General features: G+C 35.2%; 4 protein-coding genes across 4 annotated transcripts; 1 reads left to right on the forward strand and 3 right to left on the reverse strand.

Moving 5' to 3' along the window:
- Positions 1-2,824: 2,824 nt before the first annotated feature.
- On the reverse strand, positions 2,825-11,000 carry LOC111005440 (trafficking protein particle complex subunit-like protein). The gene is made up of 9 exons (XM_022276930.2): positions 10,448-11,000; positions 10,300-10,361; positions 10,110-10,224; positions 9,880-10,003; positions 9,330-9,410; positions 7,668-8,009; positions 6,334-6,500; positions 5,413-6,251; positions 2,825-4,978 (listed from the first exon to the last, which is right to left on the reverse strand). Exons 1-9 carry the CDS (start codon positions 10,798-10,800, stop codon positions 3,483-3,485), a joined length of 3,579 nt encoding a protein of 1,192 aa, XP_022132622.1. The 5' UTR covers positions 10,801-11,000; the 3' UTR covers positions 2,825-3,482.
- Positions 11,001-11,851: 851 nt separating this feature from the next.
- Positions 11,852-14,023, reverse strand: NTRB (NADPH-dependent thioredoxin reductase B). The gene is made up of 2 exons (XM_022277304.2): positions 12,934-14,023; positions 11,852-12,244 (listed from the first exon to the last, which is right to left on the reverse strand). The coding sequence occupies exons 1-2, from the start codon at positions 14,021-14,023 to the stop codon at positions 12,177-12,179; spliced, it is 1,158 nt and encodes a 385-aa protein (XP_022132996.1). The 3' UTR covers positions 11,852-12,176.
- Positions 14,024-14,121: 98 nt separating this feature from the next.
- On the reverse strand, positions 14,122-17,761 carry LOC148213431 (uncharacterized). The gene is made up of 2 exons (XM_088125479.1): positions 17,420-17,761; positions 14,122-14,848 (listed from the first exon to the last, which is right to left on the reverse strand). Exon 2 carries the CDS (start codon positions 14,815-14,817, stop codon positions 14,374-14,376), a length of 444 nt encoding a protein of 147 aa, XP_087981605.1. The 5' UTR covers positions 14,818-14,848; positions 17,420-17,761; the 3' UTR covers positions 14,122-14,373.
- Positions 17,762-18,991: 1,230 nt separating this feature from the next.
- LOC111005263 (Phosphoglycerate mutase family protein) lies at positions 18,992-22,745 on the forward strand. Its single transcript, XM_022276700.2, has 5 exons — positions 18,992-19,542; positions 19,708-19,807; positions 20,058-20,237; positions 20,752-20,869; positions 22,340-22,745. The coding sequence occupies exons 1-5, from the start codon at positions 19,308-19,310 to the stop codon at positions 22,406-22,408; spliced, it is 702 nt and encodes a 233-aa protein (XP_022132392.1). The 5' UTR covers positions 18,992-19,307; the 3' UTR covers positions 22,409-22,745.
- The last annotated feature ends 1,985 nt before the right edge of the window (positions 22,746-24,730 follow it).

Genomic DNA, 24,730 nt, shown 5'->3' on the forward strand with positions numbered 1-24,730 from the left:
ACATCCTTTTAAAGTGTAGGAATTCAAATGATTGTTTTTTAAAGATTCATGGACTAAAATTGACATTTTAAACTAAATATTAATTTTACTAAAAAAAACCAAATATTAAATGAAAACTATTTAGTTAAAAATTTTATTAATAAAAAAAAAAAACTAGCACCAAGTTATTATCTTTTCCTTGAGAGATAATTCTAGTTATAATTTAAAAGGGGGAAAAATACATGAATACATGACTATAAACTATGCAAAGTTATTGGGAAATGGAGCCTTAATGTTCCTAACTTTAATGTTCCAAAAAGCATAAAATTCAAAACTTTTATTGTTGTGTGCTTTTTCAAAATATGGTTTTTATTTTTAGGGACAAAAAAGTTTTAAAGTAAAATAAACTGTTTTTGTTTTTATATTACAAAAGAAAAACTTTTATTCGAAATCTATTTCCTAAACGGCCATCAAAGATTGCAGTGCAGTCCATGCATTGTCCAAAATTGAAAATCTCTTTTGTTATATCTGGTCGAAGAATGTTCTAACTAATTAAAATTAATCCTAAATTAATATTTTACAAACATGGCCATTCTTATTTATTTCCCCTTTAAACTATTGTAAAGTTAAAAATGATTTAAATATGGTCCCAAATTTATATCAAATATGTTAAATTGCTACGAATACAACTTAAACCTTATAGTTTGAAAAGTTTTAATTTAATTATTGTAATTTGATTAATCCTCTCAAAATATCCTAACATTTATCAATTGTTTACGGTCTCCTCCTATTACACATTTTCCATGAAAATCAACTCATTGCCTCTTTCTTTCCTGCCAAAAAAATGTGTTACAAGAGAATTGTGAGCTTTTGTTGATATGTCAACGTGGATATAGCTTTATAAATAAAGTTTGATCATTCGTTCTTATACTTATTTAACTAAAGAAATGAAATGTTTTTTTTATCGATGTCACAATATTTTAAGAGATTTATATTGAAAAAAAAAACTTCTCTATTGCCTAGTCACATTGTAGGAAATTGAGAAGAAAAAAAAAACTCTCTTTTATTCCTTCTTCTCTCCTACCAACCAAAAACCTTAATGGTGGCAGCAGTATAATAGGAAACTAAATTAAATTAAATGCATAATAATTTAACCAATGTTTATCCACCTTTTTTTTTTCTACTTTCAACTTTAGTTCATTTTACTTTTTATTTTTTTGTGTTGTCGTACTCACATTTTATTTATTTTAATCATTGTACTTTTAAAACATCTGTTTTGTTCAATGTATTTTTTAAAAATGACCATTATGGCAATTTATTTTCATTTTCATCTCATCTATTTCAATCAAAATTTTAACATAACACTTCATTCACTAAAATTCTTAAAACTCTTAAGACGTAGTCTATTAAGAAAAATTATTATATACAAAAATCAAAATATTCACTTTTTTAAAAATCCGACCAATAGACATTTTAAAAAAGGACAACTTGAGATATGGCAAAAAAAAAAGTTAAGAATGACATTGTTAGTTGACTTTTGGTTAATGCTACTGATTCATTGATTTGATGTTGATATCCAAGAATGATGTTTAAACCTTTTAAGAATGACAGTACGATATATACTTGATATATCACTGATATATTATTGTTATACAAAAAAACCCTAAGTTTCTATTTACCTGTGATTTCTAATTGATTGCTCATTCATCTTCTTCCCTTCAGTAATTTCGAAAATCACCATTGACGTTCAGTAAGTATCAAAAAAATTTCTCATTTTCTATGCATGTCAATACCTACTGATTTCTAATTGATCAAAAAAATACAAGATAGGATTAAAGCAGGTAATAAAATAGTGATTTATTGATATAGAACTGATTGACTTCTAATATACTATTGATTTACATTTGATATAATAATACTGTCAGATATACTCCTAATATATATGTGATATATAATAATGAAAAGAAATTGGAAAAGTTTACCCGCGATAACTGAAAAGGGGTAATTTGAGAATATTGAAAATTTTAAAATCAGGATTTTTTTTATCTGAAAATATCAAAAAGACATACTATTTTGTTAAATATAGAAAACTCATATGCTACCCATTACAAATCCCCTTTTAAAAATATAAAAACTAAAATAAACCAAAACCCAAAGATGAAATGGCGCGAGAAGGGGCAAAAGGGGAAATAAAAAGAGATGTCGTCATTGTCCCAAAACCAGTTGCAAAAGACAGCGAGTCAGGGGATAGTGGAGGAGTGCATGGTCACGCTGACAGACCAATGGGATGCCACAGACGAGTTTTTTTTCCTAATTAAAAAAAAATCCCTCCTTCTTCACCTCGTCCAGGTGTCCACGTTCTAATGGAAGACACGTGTTGGTTGTTGCTCACCATCCTGCCAACCCTATCCAGCTGTCACTCCCTCCTCACGCTATAACCGTTTCTCCATCTCCCCCTTTTTCCCACACGTCATCCTCAAACTCATTTATGTAACCCCCCCCCCCCCCCCCCCCCCCCCCCCCACAAAAAAAAAAGAAAAAAAAAACTGAAAGTCTTAAAAAACCAAGAAGAATTAGAGAAGAAAAAATAAAATAAAAAATGAAGCCAAGCATTAATTGAGGAGGACGGGGTCACGTGCCATGTTATCTGCTCTGTCTCAGCTACACGCTACACTGCACAAACAAAAACAACCCTTCAGATCACACCTGCACATGGCTATCAACTATGGAGGTTGCCTGCTTAATGCATCCTCTAACCAAATTCCCTTCCCCAGCCCCCACATTCTAATCATCAACAACACTGCCCATTACCACTCTTTTGTCTTCTAGTTCCACTGCTCCCATATGAATCTAATCACAATTCTATTGGAACCAAACCAAACCAGGGCGAGGTTCTTGTCAATACAATAAATCTATATAGTATACTCGATCATGTTTGTTTATAAACAGCTAAAACAAGTTAAAAAGCAGAGTACCAAAATAGTTGGTGTGGAGATGGCTGCAATCTTTCCTTTTCAACCAATATTGTATTGGGTCGCTTTATCTTAACTTCGTGATGTAATTGACATGTCTCCAGGAGAACTCAGCTTCCTTCTGTGTACTATGATTCGGATTCGGCCGATGTTTCGGGTTCGCTGGGATGCCTGTCAATGGACTAATCAACTTGAAGGTTGAGCCCCACCATGAGTGAAGTGTGGAGGTTGAAGTGGGATGGATGATGATGATGAATGGACTTCCTTTTTGCCTTTTGTTTGGGAAGGAAATGTTTCCTCATGACGTCACTTCTTTTTAAGGTGTAATTACAAACTCTTGTGCACGCAACTGCTGGCCTCGACAAAATCTGAGTCCCTGTCTTCGTCTAATTAATCATAGATTCAGATATATATGATTATCGGGAGTTGAAATACTAAAGCCAACCCCCACATCACTCCAGCTAATCAATCAGAAATATCAGAAGTTGGAATACTGAAAACATCCCCACGTCAGTCCAGAAGTCACTTCCTTCAAGAAAGGCTGGTAGATATTGGACCACAAGTCTCTGGTCCTGCGTCTCCCTTTTCAGCCAACTCGCAGGGGGGGTTTGATGGAAACACAAAGACAGTAGATTCCGCCATTGAAGGCTGAAAGCTAGCAGAATATCTTGCTGAGGTTAAAGTAAATCTGGGCAACTGGAGCATACCTGAGGCCAAAGGAACCAGCTTGTAGCCAAGAACATGCTCGGATTTTGGGAGAATTGAAATTGTATCATCATGAGAACCAGATATCACAAAACTCTGTACATCTGCTAAAGAAAACTTGACTTCCTGTAATAACTTTGATTGGTTTTTAATCTTTATGAAGTAGGTGAATGGATCTCCGAGGATGGCATAAGGAGGACTCTCCATGCACACAATTAAAGGTGAAAACTCTATATCTACATCAGGAAGCATCTGCGTAGTCAAGACTGAAGCTACATTAGAATCATATTGGTCTTTAGTCCCTGAGTATCTTCTCCACCTTAGTAACACATTTCCTAACCTAAGCTTTGATGAATTTATCTTCGAAGTGACAGTAAAAACCTTCTTAAATTCTTCTCCAGACATGAGGATAGCTGGATCTACAAGATTACCACTAGCACTTTTTATGGAACAAGAACTCTCAATCCCGTCATTATCATCTATTTCAATTGACATGGATAATAGTTGCAACGGGACCTCAGTGCAATTCCGGGCGCTGATAACCAGTATGCAGGTTTCGTTTAGAGGCAATGATAATGACTGATCAGACTGAGGGACTGCTTTAGTCCTTGAGAGCAACAAAGGGTCCCGCCGGAAAGGCAGCAAAAAGTGATGACCAATTGTGACAGCAGCCTTTCCGTCAATCTGCAAGCTCCTGTGGACATTTGTTTTCTGAGCATTTAGTTCTTGGCTAAGTGGAGAATAACCCAGGGACACATAAAGCATAATGGGCTTAGCTCGATGCCACTTAATTTGCAGTTTGCAGGACCAGGACTCTCCACTTTTTAGAAATGGAACAGAAACCAGTCCAAAGGACTGCTTGATCTTCATTGAGTCATCAGAAATCAAATGTGATTCCGCATCATCTTCTATTCCAGAAATACCAAGAAGCTCAACATGGCTATCAGAAAAGGGTTCTGATTCCCTCGGGCTAAACAAACCACCCCCCCGCACATCAACCAGGTTGATCTTTAACTCGCCAGAATAGATATCAGGACCCTTGGAGACTACAGTTACAGGTACTATGAAAGTCTCTCCAACTAGTGCAAGGGTAGAAGCGCCTAAAGTAAGATCTACTTCTGGGTCAAGCTCTTCAACCTGGGTTGCCTTCAGGCCAGAAAAGGCTAGTGCGGGATCCTTCGTTGGAAGTGTCTCCACATGATCTTCAAACTTCCAAAGAGGTAAATCATCCATTGAAACGGGGCTTTCGGCTCTGCAACATATTGTAAAGTTTGGTCGTATCTTTGCAATAACAGAGGTGCATTCGAGCTTCCCACTTTGATCTGGAGAAAAAAACATTAGCTTTAACCTCAAAATATTATAACCGTATGTACATATACATGCTTACCTACCTACCATACATATATGTGTATATGTATTTCTCTCTCTCTCTCTCTATATATATATATCACAAGAAGCAATCTTCTAACAGAACCATACACATTGGTTAACAGAAGTTCTATCTCCATCACACACACGGAAAAAAACAGAAATGGTTCTAACATTCAGAATCTAGTAAGATGTGATGATAAGAACATCACGTCTCCCGTCATGCCAGGATAAAAAATTCCTGCTTAAAACATATGTCCAAGGTTCCTTCCCCATCCGAATATATGCAGTATTTTGGAACAATTATGAATACATAAAGGACACTGAAGAATAAACACTTTTCAGAAGCTTAGAAGTCCAAGAACGCATGAGAAAGAAATTAAGTTACCAGATTTGATTTGATAAGTCATTCGTAGCCATTTATTCGAGAAAAGTGCAAGAGAAGAAGCTTGCTCAACTCTGAGATCTTGTTGATCACTGGCGATCACAGCTGAAGGAAGTCTTTCAGCATTCATAATGATAAAGTTACACTCTGGTTGATTGAAATGAACTTCTAACTGATCGAGTTCAATGGTTAGGGGCAAGTGAGAAAGAAGTGACACGGTAATCAAAGTAGACACCCCAGGCTTGATTACTTGTTCGTGAAAAGCAACTGAAGCAAGAAGCACCAATCTAAGAGGGCTCACTGGATCAATTTCAAGATGTACAGGATTATCTCCCGTTACTTTGAGCTCTTTGCCATGTTCAACTGAGGCCAACACTGATTCTTCATGTACAAGATTAAATACTTCGTTGTGGATTTTTTCCCTCTGTTCTAGAGTTGCAGGGCCCACTGGGCAACAATCTTTGGATCTGAGAGACAGCATATGAACATCAGATGATATGGGAAGTGCAGCCATTTCAAGAGAGTACTCCAAATAATCTTTCACGCTACCATGTTTCCTAGACAACTCTCGTAGGTAACTGAGGACTTCCCATAACAAAGTAACCCATCCCTCTCTTCTATATAAACTTGCAACATTATCAAGAAGTTTTTTGGCATCATCTAAATCGCCCATTTCATAATGCTCTTTAGCTATCTGGAATGCACAAAAGGAGCTCGTTCTCTGGGCTTTGGAATTACTATATGACTCGTAAGCTTTTTTGAGAATAGTAATCATCATAAATGGATCTTGATGCTTCTTTCCTTCAGCAATGGTATTTTTCAAATACTCTTTATCAGTAACACTGCATGTACAAGACAAGTCAAAGTTTAGAAATAAAAAGTATATACAAAATATGATTGAGTAATTACTTTTTCAATACTTACGCTTGCATAACCATTACATCGGCTTCTTCAAGTAACCTAGAATACTGGCCCACATATGCAGAAGGTACCAAAGACTCGGTAGTGCTTTCCAATTCATCCACATTAATGTACATTGACAGCATCAATTCAAAAGACAATCTCTTCTCCTTCAGGTAGTTAGCAGCTAACTGTTTCAAGGGTAAGTTTCTGGATCAAATACATTACCCCCCAACTTGATTAAAGTTCACACAAACATTTAAAGCTTGATTAGATCAAATGTTGTAAGAAACAAGAAATTATTAGAAATATATTGGTAATGACCAATGATCAACTAAATAAGTCGTCAAAAAATGAAGTATTCTCAAGGCACCGAAAGGACAATACCCTGAATGCTTTAGCCTTTAGGCTATCAAGAATTCTAGTAGGAATACAATTAAATAAAGAACATTGAACATTATATTCCAAAAGAAGCAATGCTCTAATAACATAACTAAGTAAAAGTGCCAATAATTTTCCAGACTGACTGACACTTGGAAACAAAACAAAGTATAGTTTCATACAGATGCGATGTCTTCTGGACAGAGTTACGGATAGGCAAGAAGTGTGAAGTCTTATTCATTAGTGATTTTTCTTTTTTATTTAAAAAATTTACTCTTTATGTCGCGTCAAAACGACAGACTCAATACCAGCAAATCAAGACCCCAAGATCAATCAGACTGCAAAGATCCCCTCTGTTCCAAAGCTATATTGATTAGTTAATTTATGCGTTTGTTTCTTTTATGATAAGAAATTTGGTACTTTTCTTAAAATACAAGGTTAACATCTTTTTACTTTGCTGTAATTCGAAGAATCACAGGATTGATCTTTTATTTTTTGATGTCCCATCTCAAATTCAAGAATTAACAAGTCGTATTTCAAGCAAAGATTACATAGAAAGAACTAAAAGAACCACATGTAACCAACAAAGTCTCCAAGAAGTAGCCTACAGGCTACAGATGACACAAAAGAAATTTCAGAATCAGAGTCATTTAAATGAAATGTCTATCAAAACAAGTTCTCACTTCAGATTGGTTCTTGAAGATTCAGTGATGACTCTTTGAAACTTCATTGACAGCAGCATAATGCGAAGGAGTGGGAAAGTGTTTAGCTTTAAATGCTTTTAACAGGCACAAAGAGGTTAGATTTTTCTGGCACAATGTTACCTTAAAAAATCATTTAAAAAAACACTTTTCAGGAGAGAATAAAAACGATGTATAAAATTATTCAAAGAGGCAAGAAAATATGATCCAATCATTTAGTTAACAACTTGATGCATAAAGGTTTCTGGAAGAAGAAATATGAAGGAGGCCTCATGCCTGATAGTAATGAGCTGGATGAAACTCCCATTCAGTTAAAGGCTTGCTTCCCGTGCCTAGACCCAGTGATGAAATGCTAAGACTAGTTGCTGAGCTTGTCTCCAGCAACTCGGCAAATACCAAAAATTGTCTACTCATCCATTCCCAGTGAAGAAATGCATTATCTGGCTCTCCAACTAGCCTGCTGTACAAGGTAAAGTGTTGACGGAACCATGTCACTGCTTCAATGACCTTTCCACTATGCAATAACAATGTTGATATTTTAAAATGCAACTGCTCTGCATTCATTTTAATCTCAACCAACTGCTGAATTGATTGTGATCTTTTTGGTGTCCCAGACAACTGCACAGAGAATAAAAAATGTTTACCAACAAAAATATCCAATGACTGACTCTCCATCCCTCTATCGAAATACAGACATATGTCTTCACCCTGTAGCAACAAGAGTCTTCGAAAGGAGTTTGAGTTGCATCCGCAATAAATATTAATTTTGTTGTTATGTTGATAAGAGCCTACTAAATGTTACCATTATGGACTGATCCAACAATAAATGAGGTGTAATCTACCAAGAATTAGAACCATAACGTCCCATGAAGTTTCCAAATTTAAATGTTGTCAATTCAAAATGGTCTCCTAATATTAGCCAAGTTACCGAAAAAGTAGCCAAATTACCACAGTTATGAGGCTATAAATTTAAGCATGCAAGAGCATAAGCTAGACCATTGTTACATGTTACACAACTATTCTCTGCAATGCAAGAACTTATTTGCTACAAGTGTATGTGTTGAGATATTTTCTTTTTCCTTCTTTGTTTACCCCTTTGTCCTCTTTTTTTCCATTTATTGGTACTACCATCAGTGTTGTTGAGGCGCACCCGGGCGCCTGAGGCGAGGCGATTTCGCCCAGGTGCGCCTTGCAAGGTGCCCAGGCGAGCGCCTTCAATCGGGCGCTCGCCTCGGTGCGCCTTTGTACGCGTCTCGCCTGAGGCCAGGCGATCGCCTCGTTGAAGCGAGGCAATCTGCTTTATTTATTTTATTTTAATTTTTAATGTTTTTTTTAAAAGAACCTTTCTCCCTCGCGAAATACCTCAGTCCATAAACCCTAACCATTCTCTCTGCCTCTCGACATCACCTTCACCACCCTCAATCTTCGGCCATCGCCCACTCCCATCTCCGATCATCACCGTCGCCGCTCCTATCTCTGACTAAACTTATTGAATTTGGTTGTTTTATGTATCTTGTTGACATTTACTATGACACTATTTTGGTATTTATTTTTTAAACTATGTTTACTATATAAATTTATGCACTATATATATAATTTTTATTTATTTATTAAGGTGCGCCTCGCTTCACTCGGGCGTCGCCTTTGTATCACCTCTCGCCTCAAGGCGATCAAAGGGCTTGTCGCCTTGAGGTGGGCCTTGCGCCTCGAAAACACTGACTACCATAGATTTCCAAGATCACTAATTGTAGTTGTAGTCCTCTTGCAGCTAAGAGAAAGCAAGAATACGGTATTTGACTTGATCATAATCTACCACTTAACTCAAAACAAATAGCAAACATATGGGATATGAAAATAATAACCCAAAATAAAGCACACCCAACTGGCACCACACCAGCAACAGAAAAGGGGAAGTTAACATTGAAAATGCTAATATACCTCCCACAACTTGTTGTAGGCATCCTCATAAAACCGTAAAGCTTCAATCCAGTCACTTAGAAACTCTGCGTAAACGGCAGCCTATCATAGGGTGGCAGAAAGACAATCAGCAATTGAACAACTTCAGAACAAAGAACAATATAAGCAATTATAAAACATCTGTATACTGTGCAATAGAGAAGTACAAATAATTGAGGTGCTGTTACCAGCTTGTCAGATAAAAATTGCCAAACTATACACTTTCCCGATATTAAAATACATTATACTAAATAGAGTTTTACTCTACCATCATAAATATCTTTTACACACAAAACACTCGAGAATGGCTGAAAGGGCAAATCTATGATTTATATTCAAGAACCTCTTCAGATATGTCTCAAGCTCTCAGCACTAGTGTCAGCAGAGGTGACTGAAAAGTGTTACTTTGGACCAGGGCCAGTAAAAATGCCATTCTTAAGTAAAGATCCGTCAAATTGAAATAAATTGTTAAATATATCTTACGGACCATCTAAAATGTTTGACTACTGCGTTGTGAGAGAGGAGAACTTACTTTAAAACAATACCGAACGTGCAACTCGGCGTAATTGTAATTCCTCTTCTCAATACGTGTTTTCACCTTTCTTCCTTCATCTTTGTAGTACGTATTTGCTAGTTCCGAGAAGGAGTTCCGTAGCCTGCGCAAAGGGTGCTATAAATAATGACGAAGTAGGAGCATTTCAAGTTCGATACAGAGAAATGCAAGTAAGTTGCAAAAACACGGGGGCGAGAAAAGGGAAATGCCTGTGAAGTGATTGCTTAAGTTCCGAAGCATCATTAGGCTTAACAAAGACAACATATTTTGAGTCTACTTCAGCACGTTTGCGTAGAGCAACCATTCGATCTTCGTTGATATAATCTGCGTCGAAAAGCTTAAATTAATATATAATCACAAAAGGAAGTAACACACTCTTCCATCAGCAAATGTATTTACCGTTGGAATCGGAATTGACAATAATGACAACTAATTTGATGTTCCTCGAACGAGTCACAGCTCTGCAATGGGATTAATATTAAGATTAAGGGTGGTGCTGCAGCGAATATAAGACAAAATTAAGGAAGAGAAGTGATGAGGAAGTTACTTGAGGTGATCGAGATCGGAGCAGAGCTGAAGCCACTGGCCAGGATCACCAGAAACATGGTGAGAAGGGAAGAGAGCAGCGACAACAGCAGGGAGTTTAGTCCGATGCTTAAGAAGCCAATCCCTCTTCAGGATACCGGGAGGGGGAGAAGAGAGAGCGGGTTCGGGGGAATCCTTGGGGGAAGGAGGGGGGAGGAGGAAGGAGATCTTGGAGAGGTCGGGGAAGGCGAGGGTGTGGATCGGAGGCTGCTCGGAGAGGAGGTGAGAGGAGATGGTGGGATGAAGCTCAGGGCACCCGACGAGCGAAATCAACCTCACCGGTGGAGTCCGCAGCTCTTCCGGGTAATTCTGCATTCTTCTTCTTCTTCTTCAATTCAATTCAATTCTGGTATGGAAAAAGACGTGTGCAATCAAGATTCAAGAAGAAGAGAGGAGAAGTGGCGGATCTAGTCTAGTAGTGTTGCACCATTCCGATGGAATGGAATCAACGAAAATTCATCGGTGTAGGGCGAAATCGGAGACCGTCGCAATAAATCGTAATTTGGTGCGAATTCATTTCTTTCATTTTTTACTAGAGATTTATATTTATTTAAAAAAAAATTGAAATATTTTTTTTATTACTATTTATTCTTTTTTAGTACATGTGTAACAATTTAATCTCTGAATTTTAACCGGTACAATTTTTTCTAGTTTAAAAGTTGTAACAATTTATACTTATAATGTAAAATCTTGTTAATTAAGTGTCGATTTTTACCATATAATAATTTAGTATTTGTAATTTAAAAATGCATTTGGTGCTCAAGTTTATTGATCAATATATATAAAAAACTTAATAAAAATCTTCACGATAGATACTAAATCGTTATAAACTTTAAAATATAGGAGATTAAATTAATACATACTAAATCATCGCTAATTTGAAATTACAGAAAATCCTTACTTTATCAATCCATCTAATCCAAGGTTGAAATAAATTAGGTTAAACAACACTCTTGGTCCTTGTACTTTTGTCAAAATAACAATTTAGTTCATGAACTTTAATTTCCAATAATCTAATCATTGTACTTTCAAATTACTAACAATTCAGCTCTGAACTTTAATATGTTATAATTTAGTCTATTTGTAATGAGTTAGTCCCTGTCATTGAAAACATTTGTTAAGTTTCTTATATAGGTAGATTAGTGAATGATCAAATGTACTTATAAATTACAAAAACTAAATTGTTATATGATAAAAATCTAACACTTAATTATGATGAAATTTTCACTAAATTGTTACAAATTTAAAACTATAGAGACTACGTTTTTGCATACTAAGTTCAGAAACTAAACTGTTACCCACTAAATAAAAAAAAAATTGTTTCTAATTTGAACAAAATGTGTTTTTTAACCTAAAAGATAATATATATTGAACATACAGGATACACGATTCAAAATCATTTTTGTGTTCTGTTAAAGAATACAACAATTCAAACAAATGAAAACTCACATCTTTAGCAACATCTAGTTTCTAAACTAGTTGACTTAAGAAATAACAAGATTTCCAAGATCAGCCTTTCTGTTGATATGCCTGTTTCTTTCATCCCATTCCAAATTTTTAAAGAAAGAACATATAAATCAAAGCCTTCAACTTCAAAGCAACCCCATCAAGTAATATACCTATGAAATAATAAGTGATGGTGTTTGGGTTTTGGAATTCTTGAATCCAGTAGATTGCTACATGATCTAGATTTATAGTTTACTGTTCTCAGAACCAATCTCTTGCAGGTAATGTTCTGCATCCAAAGCAGCCATGCAACCTGCATCATTTCAACACATTACTCCAATGAGAAACCGACCCGGGAACTCGAGTACTCGAAAAACAAGAGAAAATCTCAATGCAGGACTTGCAGAAACAAAAAGGTTTGGTTCAATTTGATTTGAACAGTTCTGATCAAACCTATAGAAGAACAAGAAATGGAGAATAGCTTGCTCTATTTTTCAACGAACTGAAACTGAAAATAGGCAATTGGCCTTGTAATAGAATCATGAAACCCGGGGTTCTTTGTTACAAAAAACTGCTGTCAGATGAAGAATATATTCCATCTTACTCAAGTCTAAACATGCCAAAAATTTTGTAGAAAATGACTCCTAGCCTGTGAATATCATTTTCCAGGTAAAATCCTAAGTTCGTCCACCAAGATGGTCTCTCTTGAGTATCGATGACTCAGTGAAATGTAACCTTGATCTTGTTTCAATATTGTGAATGTTTAAAGGACTATATTCAGAGAGCTCATTCAAACCATCAGTACAGCTATAATCAGAGAAAAAATTAAAAAACAGCGCTGAGTTTGCAAGAAACGGAGCAACAAGCATCTCCATAAAATTTATCCTATCCATACAAAAAACCCTTTTATCAAACACCAAACTTGATTTGAGAATTGATGAATACCAAAATGCAAGTAGTGGGGATAACAAGTAATAGGAGAAAGGGAGAGTAATCACTAACCAGTGCCAGCAGCAGTAATAGCCTGTCTATATCTCTTGTCCTGAACATCTCCGGCTGCAAAAACTCCACGAACGCTGGTTCTAGTCGACCCCGGCCTCGTCACGACATAGCCATCGGAATCGAGCTGGAGCTGCCCGTCCAAGAACTTGGTCGCAGGTTCATGCCCAATTGCAAAGAACAGTCCAGAAACCCCCAAATTAGAGACCTCTCCACTAACCACATTTTTCACTTTCAAGCCTCCTAAAACTCCTCTGTCTCCGTCGCCATAGGCCTCCACCACCACAGAATTCCAAAGCACCTGAATCTTAGGGTTGCTCAGTGCCCGCTGCTGCATGATTTTGGATGCCCTAAAAGCGTCTCTTCTATGGATGATGTAGACTTTAGAGCCGTACTTGGTGAGGAAAATCGCTTCCTCCATGGCTGAGTCACCACCTCCGACCACCGCCAACGGCTTATCCCTGAAAATGGGGGCCGCGCCGTCGCAAACTGCACAAGCCGATATGCCGCGATTCCAAAACCCTCGCGGCGCATCTCCGGAGCCTGGAAACGATAAACGCTTCGCAACAGCCCCTGTGGCGACAATTACAGAGTCGGCGAGTACGGCTTTTGAATCGGTGAAGATCTTGAAAGGATTGGTGGAGAAATCGACTTTGCTAACGGTCTCGGTGAGAATCTGAGTTCCGAAACGGAGAGATTGATTCCGGCACCGGTCCATGAGATCCATCCCGAGGACGCCGTTTGAGAATCCGGGGAAGTTCTCGACGTCGGTGGTGGTGGTGAGCTGGCCGCCCGGCGCAATGTCGTTGGCCATCCATCCTTCGAAGAGGATCGGCTTGAGCTCCGCCCGGGCCGCGTATATGGCGGCGGTGTGGGCGGCGGGGCCACTTCCGATGATGCAGAGCTTGGTCCTGAGGTTTTGAAGATGGACATCGTCCATGGCAGCGATTTTGGATCCGGAACTGGCGGGGCTGGAAGAAAAAAACGCTGCCGCAACTGTAGTGGACGCTACGCCGATTAAATTTCGAGCTCTTCCGAGAAACCCAAATTTCATTATGCTCTTCTTCTCCACTCTTTTCAACCTATCGATCATAAGGGATGAGTTTATTCGTTTCCCCAAGCAGAGCTCTCTCGTCTGAAGCAAAGCAACAACTACTTCTACGAACCACAATTCTACCTCAAGCCAATAGATTATGGAAATTAATCCATTTAATCATAAAATTTAAGAATACAGAAATGGTATTGTTTAGAGAGAGGGGATGGGAAATGGAAAAAGAATATACTATGGTTAACTTCGGAAGCTTCATTTCTTGTCTTGTTAACCTCCAACCTACTATGGTTGAAGGTTAAACACTTTTTCTCATGTCCATAGCAGCTCTATAAAAACTATACAAGTTTTTCCAGGTCTTCTGTCACAAAAAGCAGCCAGAAATTTGGAAGAAGCTAAAGTTGTGGTAAATGTGGCTGGGTGGGCGGCTGCAACTCTGAACGATCGATCAGTCCTTCTAAAACAAGGAGTTCATCCAAGAGACCGAGCTTCTCTTCTTCAAGGGTCTTTACCTCATCTTCCACTTCTTTCAGTTCTGATCCCAAAGCAAAACTCTCTTCCTCCAGGAGCAAATATTTTCTTCTCAAGGCTCGGTACTCGTTCCCAGATGCAGAAGAATCTGGCAAAGAATCCGAATTTGATCTTTCTGGCTGCTGAAATGCTACTGATGGTTCATTCTTCAAACTTCTTTTGGAGGATTTTTGTACTGTTTGTGCTGGAAAAGACCCCTTTACTCGATCGATTTCTTTCCCTTGTAAATGAGATGCTGTGGAAGCTTTCTGGTGTGAAGCTTTCTGCTTCTGTGGCCTAGAATATGGTAGATCGTCAATCCGAGACATGGCTGGAAGGTTGTTATTCTTGCCGCAAATGCTATGCAAAAGATTAAAAGCACAAAGGAACAGAAAATTAGTCATTATTGCAGAGGTCGAGAGCAGAACATAAGTATCAGTGTATCACTACTAGCCATTGGTAAGAAAATTGAGTCCTGATTACACATATCACATATGGCATAGGAGGGCACATAAGGCAATAAAGTATGTCGTGCTGAGGTTCGAGATGCAGGCGAAAACATTTGACATCAAATAGAATCATTATAGCGAGCCATGTATCTTCTTTTGAATAATACTTCAAAGCATTAACTTTTACCATCACAACAAACAAATCCAAAATAAAATAGCACAACTATTTCATCCAAAAATCCGAACAGAGAACACCAACTTGAAGATACAGTCATGAACATTCTGAATTCCATCATCACTGAGAATCATCTTGCTCTCTTTCGTGTAAAATACAACAAACACTCGTGGCTTGAAAGTTTTAGAGGATGTATTGAAGTCATTACTTAGTAGGGGTCAACTTAGACTGCCCTTAGCTAATAAATAAGAAGCTGTTCTATTTATTTTAACATAGATAATGAAATAGTTACATGAAAGAAGAAAATGTGATGGGAAAAACAATAGCAATACTTCAAACTTCCAGAACAATAAACCGAGGGAAATAAATAATGCCAAATATTTAGAAGGACAATGAAACAAACAAGACCTACAAAAATTAATAGATAGAAAAAGGAAAACAGAAACAAAAATTAGCATTAGAAAGCTCAGGCTGATTCAGTAAGTGAAGAAAAGAAAATTGAAGGGAACAAACAAAGGATGGTAGTCAACCAATCACCGGAATGGAGAATGGCTGCTAGCCTGCTAACAGAAGGGTGATTGCCCTTTTTTACATCCTTTACAGATATACAATCAATGACGTGACCCTTATATGTACTCTCATTCTCAAACAGCATAACTCTCTCATTCAAGACAATTCTAGTAGGCAATAAAATCTCATCAAACTGCCTCTTATATATAGTAAACAGATATATGTATATTAAAACTTTTTTTTATAAGAAACAACATATATATGTAAATTCTATTTATAAGGAACATGCTAAGGGCCAAGGGACGAGAAGGCCCCCTCCCTGTAATGATTTACTTACACAATAAGAATCTTTTGATCTGACATAATCAAAATGTCTCATTATACACCCCTTTTTTCTCTCTGATCGGATCCATCTTACTACTCTCTCTCATTCTCACCACACGATCCCCCACAAGCATTATATACTCTTTTCCTCTCATTTTTGTGATTAAGGGGAGAAATGTTTTCAACTAAGAGGGAAATGTGACATTATTCTGAGAAATAGAGATGCCTAGATAGGGGTCAAATGGTACAGTAGTTTGTCAAATTTTCAAGGCATATAAACAATAATAAATGATGGTCACACTTATAATATATCCGCCAATTACATCCAAAGCAATAGAGCATATTATATTGCCAATGTAAGAAATCAAAATGGAAAAATTGACCTTAAACATTCAGTATTTAATTTTTAAAATGTTCATAACATGCAAAGGTTTGACCTCAAAAGAATTCGGATCAAATGTAAAACCCATTAATAAATCCCAGACGATAAAATAATGACAGAAATTATATCAGACCGCAGTTCTGAATCCAGAAGTGTAAAATCTAATAGAGTTCGTCATAAAATCTGATTAAAAAAACCTTCCAACGTACATCAGTTTATTCTACAACAACATAGAGAATTAGAATCAATGCAAAGAGTCAATTCCACTTTCCATACCAATATTTTATGAGAACTTAAGACTTCTAACTAAGAAAGGAGGGAGTTACAATGTGGATTCGATGAGAACCCACCATCAAACCAACTAATAGAACAAAAAAATAGAAGAGCACCAAAAATTACATGTACAGCTCAACAGGAACAATTCCCGACTAAAGAGCAGATAAAAACTTTGATTATCAAATAAACAATAAAGAACGTCCAATTACGGGATAGCATAAAAACAGTCCCCAAGTATTAGAAGAGAATGACAATCTAGACCATGTATAAAAAATTGTTCAGTTAAATTCATTCTAATTCATCGGAGCTAGTAGTATTAACAAATTTATAAAGAAATTTGAAACTCGTCCACTCTAAAATGGATCATTTTATGGAACACTTGAGCTACACCACACCAACCACTGAATGCTGATAAAGAAAACGCAATGGTCAAAAGACCTTACAAAGAGAACTTTCTTCCGTGAATTAGGCACTCTCCGAATTCATCAAAACTGACGAAGCCATAAGAACAACAAGTACATTATACACTTAATACATGAACCACCGGCAAGGATAGGGGGTGAATAGAAGGAAAAATCACACCAAAACCTCCGATGAAGCATCATACATCAGAAAATACATCAATATAACGCAAATTAAAACCTAGAATATAAAATCGTTGCTTCTAATTAGATTCGAAACAAGAAGAGACACCAATTAACCAATCAGACGGTCCATGCCTCTACATTAGATCCTACCTAATTTAAAGAACATCCCCTGCCGCGGAAATAACAAACATCAAAAACGGAGATAGCCATGGAGAAACCTGATCGTACCTCGAGGAAACAAAGTTAAGCGCGGTTCGAAGTGAGAGGCGCAAAAAGCTTATGGTCGGAGCGCGGCAGAATTGATCGTTGCTCCGGTGCGTTAGAAAGGTAATCAACGAGTGAGATTGTGAGAGGGGAAGTTAGATCATTGAGCGGGAGACGGCGGAGAGTAACAAGCTTGGGGTTGGGGAGGAAATTGGGCAACGAATGGAGTCGATTTTGCCGTCTGAAGAGGCTATTGGACGACCGTCGACGATGAACAACGAATTAACTTCACGACCGCTGTTGCGTAACGCGTAGAGAATCAAAAGGGAAATCGCATGTGCTCCCCTACGATAAAAGAAAAATGAAGGGAATTGATGAATAAATTTGCAAATTGGCACTTCTTTAAACTGAAATTACAAAATTGCCACTCTCGAACTTAAAATACAAAACAAAACTAAATTGAAACTTAAAAAAAAAAACGAAAAATATACACACTTGTCCATAATCGTTTTTCAGTAACTCTTTTTAAGTTTTTAAAATTCTCACATACCACATTTATCTTTGATGGGTTAAAATTTATCAACTAGGTCCTGTCATAAACAATTTGTTAATTTTATTGATAAAAGGTTAAATATTATTGTTTTACATGGGTTGCCACGTGAAATCTTACGGGTACATCATTTAAATTTGACTCCTTCATCTTTCGTGTTCAATTCATTATATTAAATATATGTCGATATGTTGTACTAAATAAATAAATAAATATCCGTCAATACGTCGATATTTCCATATATCACAAAAAAATCGATGAAATGTGAAAAAATATCAACAAAATATTACTAATATATACCAAATATTAGTATTTGTTTATAAATAGGAAAATATTTATTCGTAAATTTAAAAAAATTTTACGATTTTTTAATTTCTCTAACTCTTACATAAATATATTTCAACATCGATATTTTATTGATGTTTCCATGAGATTGAGACTTCGACATTTTCACAATATTTTAAAATTTTGATTCGATAAAAAATTATTTTTAATTGATTTTAGCATTTTATATATCTAATTAATTGATAATTTTTAATATAATAAGGATAAATGCGGGGTTTAAAGAAAAACAATGACCGAGTCTATGATTCTATGGTTATCCAAGTCTTGGGCAGTTCCACTCAGTATATTTAATTGCTAAGAAGTTTTTGTTAAAATACTATTTTGATCTCTAAAATTTAAAAAAAAATTATGATTTTGGTTTCTTAATTTAATTTTTAACTAAAATTTTTCTATTACAATTTCAACGTTATATTTCTTGAAATATAACTATTACTTTATATTAATATAGTTTAGATTTGATATTGAATTTGTGTTAAAATTTTACAAATATAAATTAAAATGATTATTTTTTAAAGATAAAAAACTAAAATAAAAAATTACATAGTTCAGGATAATTTAAAAGTAACCATATGTGATGTACCAAAATAATATTATAATGAATAATAAAATTTTCATTATCCGTCCAAATCAGCCTAATCTAGATAATTAGCATATATGTCAGATCAACCGTTTATAAGTTAGATCCACTCGATAAACAGATTTGAGCTAAATCCGGGTGTTAAAAAATAGAAATGGCAGACAAAAAATACCATAAGCCTTATCTACTCGTCGTCTGCTGCTACGCCTGCAAGTTCGAATATGAATTCCATTTTATTTTCTTGGAGAACTTAAGCATGGCAGTACCAGTACAGCAACCCAAATAGGCCGCTGGAGGCATTCCATTAGGGAGATTCGACAACGGAACCGATCACCAGTACTGTTTCAAGCTTCAAGTTCGCCGTCGCTTCTCCGACCTCAATCGGCCCTGTCGCCTCAGGTTGAAAGCACTTCATATAACTAATTGAAAGATTCTGTACAATGAACGGATCATTTTGCTGTAATCATATACAACAACATCCACAATTCTTTAGAATTCAACATTCGAGCTTCTCCTCGAGGGGAAGAAACCCTATTCAATGGCCATCTGCAGTTATACAGACGGCGGAAGGCCAAGCGGCGACCGAGGAAGCTGACTCCCAATCGGAATCAGTTGCTCGTCGCCTTATTCTGCTTCGTCATGCCAGGAGTTCGTGGCAAAAGCTCTCACTACGAGGTGGCATTTTCAAATCTCTCGTATTATTGGACTGTATACACAGCCACGAATAACTTGCACTATCTGATACTCTTTCACGTGCAATTTCATTTCAGTTTATTATGTTTCTGTCAAGGTCAAGAATCAATTAGTTTTTTTTTTTTTTTTTAAATTATTGTTCGCCAGATCATGATCGCCCATTGAGTAAAGATGGAAAGGCTGATGCTATTAAAATTGCTCGTAAACTCCAAGAATTGAATTGGATCCCTGAACTTATTTTATCCAGGTTAGGTTTTCCTTCAACTGGTTGTACACTTTCATGATTTCTTTTTCTCTCCCTCATTCAAACAACCCTGTTAGAACTTACAATGCGCCCAGTACATGATTATAGGTATGATTTTTGTTCTCGTGAGGTTTCTCACATTTCCATTAATCACTTCTCTTCAATTCTTTGTACTAAAGTAGGGTATTCAGGACAAAAATTAAAGAATCTAACTGTCTAGCGTTTGGGTTTCGACTTGAATTTACTGGAGCAGTGACGCCAAGCGAACCAGAGAAACGCTTAAGATAATGCAGAATGAAGTTAGCAGTTTTTCTGAAGCAGAGGTGCATCTCATTTCCAGTTTTTATTCCATTGCTGCCATGGATGGTCAGACTGCGGAGCACCTTCAACAGGTTATCTGTAATTATTCGCGGAATGAGATAATTACAGTCATGTAAGTCTTACTGATTCTAGATATGAAAAAGTACACACATATTCATTGGTTGGGACAAACAGTTTCACTAGCAAAAGAGCAAGTACAGAGAACGAAGGGGAACTGTTTGCCAATAGCATCATTAGTTTTGAGAGCTTTTTTGTTTATTGGTTACTAGTGGATACTTTTCAAATAGGTTAGGTCATATAACCAAGGTGAAACGAGTTGATCCCACATGGTACTTGCGCAACATTTTTACTATACTTCATTCATGGATCATCTGTTGCTCTTGTATAAACCATGCAATACTACATGTTTTAGTCTCCTCTCATGTCATAACTCATTCCATTTTGGAGTCAGATATCTACTATTATGAAATTTAGTGTAAAACTCTTCCCACATAATCGACATTATTTGTGTCAAATGGCCAACATGTTGCATAATGGTTTCAAGCAAGGAATTGTGAAGTAATAATTTGATATGGACCGTGACATAAATAGGGGGAAATGGTAAGGCAGCAGTGATTTTTGTGCAGGTGTATGGGACATAATAGAGGGTGGGAAGAGGCAGCCTCAATGTTTAGTGGCTCCTCCATTGAACTGAAGACATGCAATGCTGCTTTGCTTGAGGCTTCAGGAAAATCATGGGACGAGGTCAGGCTACTTAATCCTTCTGATTGATATGATGAATTTCAATTTTTGACCTTTATGCATGACTGAGTAGACATGTATTATGATTATTGTATGTGTACATACGGTAGGAATATAAGTGCATGTTTGTTGAGGTTTCACATTGTTTATTCCTCAGTTAACTTAGAGGCAGACTAACAACTTTTCTCTTTTTTTTTTTCTAGAAACAATTTGGATACTCAATACTTTATTCTTATATCCCGAAAATGAAATTTTCTCTGTATCTTGGGCAGATTTGAACCCATAACATCTTCATTGGATTAAAAGGTTTCTACATGCAACTATTCAGAAAATGCATTTTCATATCTGATGCTGAGTCCTATGAGGAATATTATATTAGAGCATAACTTTGGTTCAATTAGGTGGTGGTAGTCATACATTAATGAGCGACATGATGAAAAGATCTTGATCACTAATAGCAAGTGCCTTAGTTTTTAGTACATTCATCTGAACTCTCAGTTGCAGAAGAAATTATTGGAGGATGCTGCTACAATATAGTTGACAGTTTTACTCCGTTGAATTTATGAGAGAGAAACTATAAAATTATCTCGAATCTATATTTTAAGTGGTTAGCAGGGGATCTCTATCTAATAGGGAGTAGCATTCAATAATTTTTCCAGTTGCACTAGGTTGTTGAAAATAGCTTAAATATCACCAAGTTATGGTTAAAAATAGGTTTAATACTATTGTGGTCCCCATACTTTTGGTTTTAGTTCATTTTATCCTTGTACTCTCAAAACATTCATTTTGGTCCCTATACTCCCAACTTTTGTTCATTTTAGTTCTTGTATTTTTAAAATGTTCATTTTAGTTCATATACTTTTAAAAAGTGACCAATTTTGTCTATGTTTGCCAAATTTTAACACAAAATTTATACCCAATAAAAACTCTTCAATAAAAATTTACGACTATATTTGAAAAAATTTAGTGAGTGAATTGTCATATTAGAATTATGATCGAAAGAATGATGAGATGAAAATGAAAATGAAAGGACCAAAATGATCACTTTTAAAAAATACAGGGACCAAAATAAACATTTTAAAAATACATATACTAAAATAAACAAATGTTAAAAGTAAATCTACTAAAATAGACATTTTGAAAGTACATGTACTAAAATGAACCAAAATCAAAATTAGAGAACAGAAAAATTACTTAAACCTTACAAATATTAGGTGCGTTTCAAGGGTTTATGGAACCCATATATCTTCTCATGCTTTTTTTCAGAAGAAGTAGACGGAATCCTCCTATTTATTGCTTCCCTTCTTTCTTCTCTTCTTTTGTCTGAAGATCCTATTAGATGGTCAGGATCACATGTTTTGTCCATTATAACAAATATTGCCTGTAGATGCTTTCACTATAATGCCAAGTAAATTTTGATAAAATCTTTTGCGGTTGCTGTGCTGATCTTTACCTTGTGATCTACATATTCAGGCATTTGCTTTGGCAGGACTAGGTGGGTGGAAGCTTCATGGCATAGTAAAACCAAATAACAGTTCATAGAACGTCTTAAAAGTTTTTCTAGAGTTCTATCTATAGAATTTTTCCCTGGTGGGTTTGACAAAAATTCGACTGGTCGGCCTTGTGCATATTTAGCACCGAAAAGTTTTACCATTTAACTTTTTCCTCTTAAGTCAGGATTCTTTGTGTCGGAATTAGAAAGCATCTTCATACATCAACAGTGTGTTTTGATTTTGAATGGTTTTTTCTTTGATAGTTAAAAAGTGCTTGTTCGCTCAGCAGTAATTAAGAACTTGTTAAACTGCTCTTGGAGGATATTATTGTTAAGTGAAGTATTTTAACATGATTGTATAATAAGTGTTCAATATTTAAAATGCTACTCTGAAAGTACTTTTTGTTTATTTATTTATTTATTTATTATTATTATACTAATAGCAGCTTATAAAATTAGTTAAAAGTATAGTGCTATTTTGGTTCTTCTTTTTGACTTTGGTTGGTTCATTTTGTTTCTTGTATTTTTAAAACATTCATTTTGGTCTATTTACTTTTAAAAATTGATTAATTTAATCTTGATTTGTAAAATGTTAACACAAATTTTATATACAATCGAAATTATTTAATACAAATTTATGGTTTCGTTTAAAGAATTTTTTAGCGACAAAGTGTAACGCTAAAAATTATGATGAAAAAATGAGATAAAAATAAAAATGAATACATCAAAATGGTTACATTTTAAAAGTATATAAACTATGAACCAAAGTTGAAAGTAAAATGATCCCTAGAATCAAAATTAGTATCAAAATGATTGGAATCAAATCCACATAAACCATGTATATTTTAGTTATTATAATATAAAATGGTAAAAGTTGATGTGGTAATTTAAAGTGGCTTTTATGTACAAACAACTTTATGTCTATTTTTCAAAAACAAAAAAGAAAAACTTTATGTCTATAAAAAACAAAAAAAAAACTTTATGTGGTATGTAAGGTATCTTAGTATAAAAAATAAAAGTTGTAACCTAAAGAAATGTCCTTTAGCCATTCAAATATGAAAATGCCTCTTTTTATCTAATTCTTTCTCACATGTCACATTTTAACACAATAAAAAGGTTGTTATAAAATTTTTTAAACAACAGTTTAAATAGTAAAGTTAGGATTTTAATGTGAAAGTGAACATAACTCAGCGATAATTGACATCGAATTAAGGTAGGTAGTTGACCATCATTTCTATTTTTCTCAAAAAAAAATCTTAAGGAAAAGAGAAAGTAAGTCAGGGTTTCAATTGCAATTTGCACCATTCCAAGAAAAAATTTGCACCCATTAATCTCTCTGGAGCACAAACAAAATATTAACTTTATCCCTTTTTGTATCTCATTCTTTCTTAAAAGTCAGAATATACATATATAAGTTAAATACTATTTCATCTGTGTTTTTTAATTTGGTTCGTTATGATCTAATTTTTAAAGGTGATCATTTTGATTTCTATTTACAAAATTTTTTCACAAATTTTATACATATAATAGAAATTATTTAACACAAATTTATGACTACAGTTCAAATAAATCTAATTCTAATGAGAGAAACATCTATGCTAAAGTTGCGTTGGAAGTAAATGAGATAAAAATGAAATTGAAATGACAGAAATAGTAATCTTTTCAAAGTATATGGATCAAAATTGATATTTCGAAATTACAAGAACTAAAACGAAACGAAACAAAGTTAGAAATACATAAACCAAGTAGATATTTTAAAAATATATTGATCAAAATGAATCAAAAGCAAGAGTGTAACCCAAATAATATTTAAAGTTTTAAACTAAAAATATATTAACTTCAAACCAGAATAACTCAACTGACAAATATCAATTAAATTTAAAGAATTCGTATGCTAATTAATTAGGAAAAAAAAGTACCTTTTCCCCCACTTTTAAAAGCAATTCAAAAGTGGCAAAATACAGTCCCCTATTATTATTTTTTAAAATTTTAATAAATGAATCGGATTTATTATTAGTTGTGTATCCAAAATTGAAAAAGTCTACAGCAAGTTATTATCCATAATGGTCTGGTTGGGAGTTGACTTTATTAAAATTGAAAACTAGCATAATATTAAAGCAATCTAGTATTAATTAGTGTCTAATTATATGATCAAAATTTCAAAGTAGTAATCAAGATCAATAAATACATACTAAAAAAACTTATTTACACTCATGTTATTAGCACACTAAATACTATTTTAGTTCCAGTACTTCGAATCTAGTTCATATTGGTCTCTATATTTTCAAAATGTCTATTTTAGTTTCTATACTCTCAATTTTTGTTCATTTTTAGTCTATGTTTCCAAAAATTTGTTTTAATCTCCATACTTT

Source organism: Momordica charantia (genome assembly GCF_013281855.1).
Source record: "Momordica charantia cultivar OHB3-1 chromosome 1 unlocalized genomic scaffold, Mcharantia_2.0 BLBB01000001.1, whole genome shotgun sequence".
Taxonomy (NCBI): domain Eukaryota; kingdom Viridiplantae; phylum Streptophyta; class Magnoliopsida; order Cucurbitales; family Cucurbitaceae; genus Momordica; species Momordica charantia.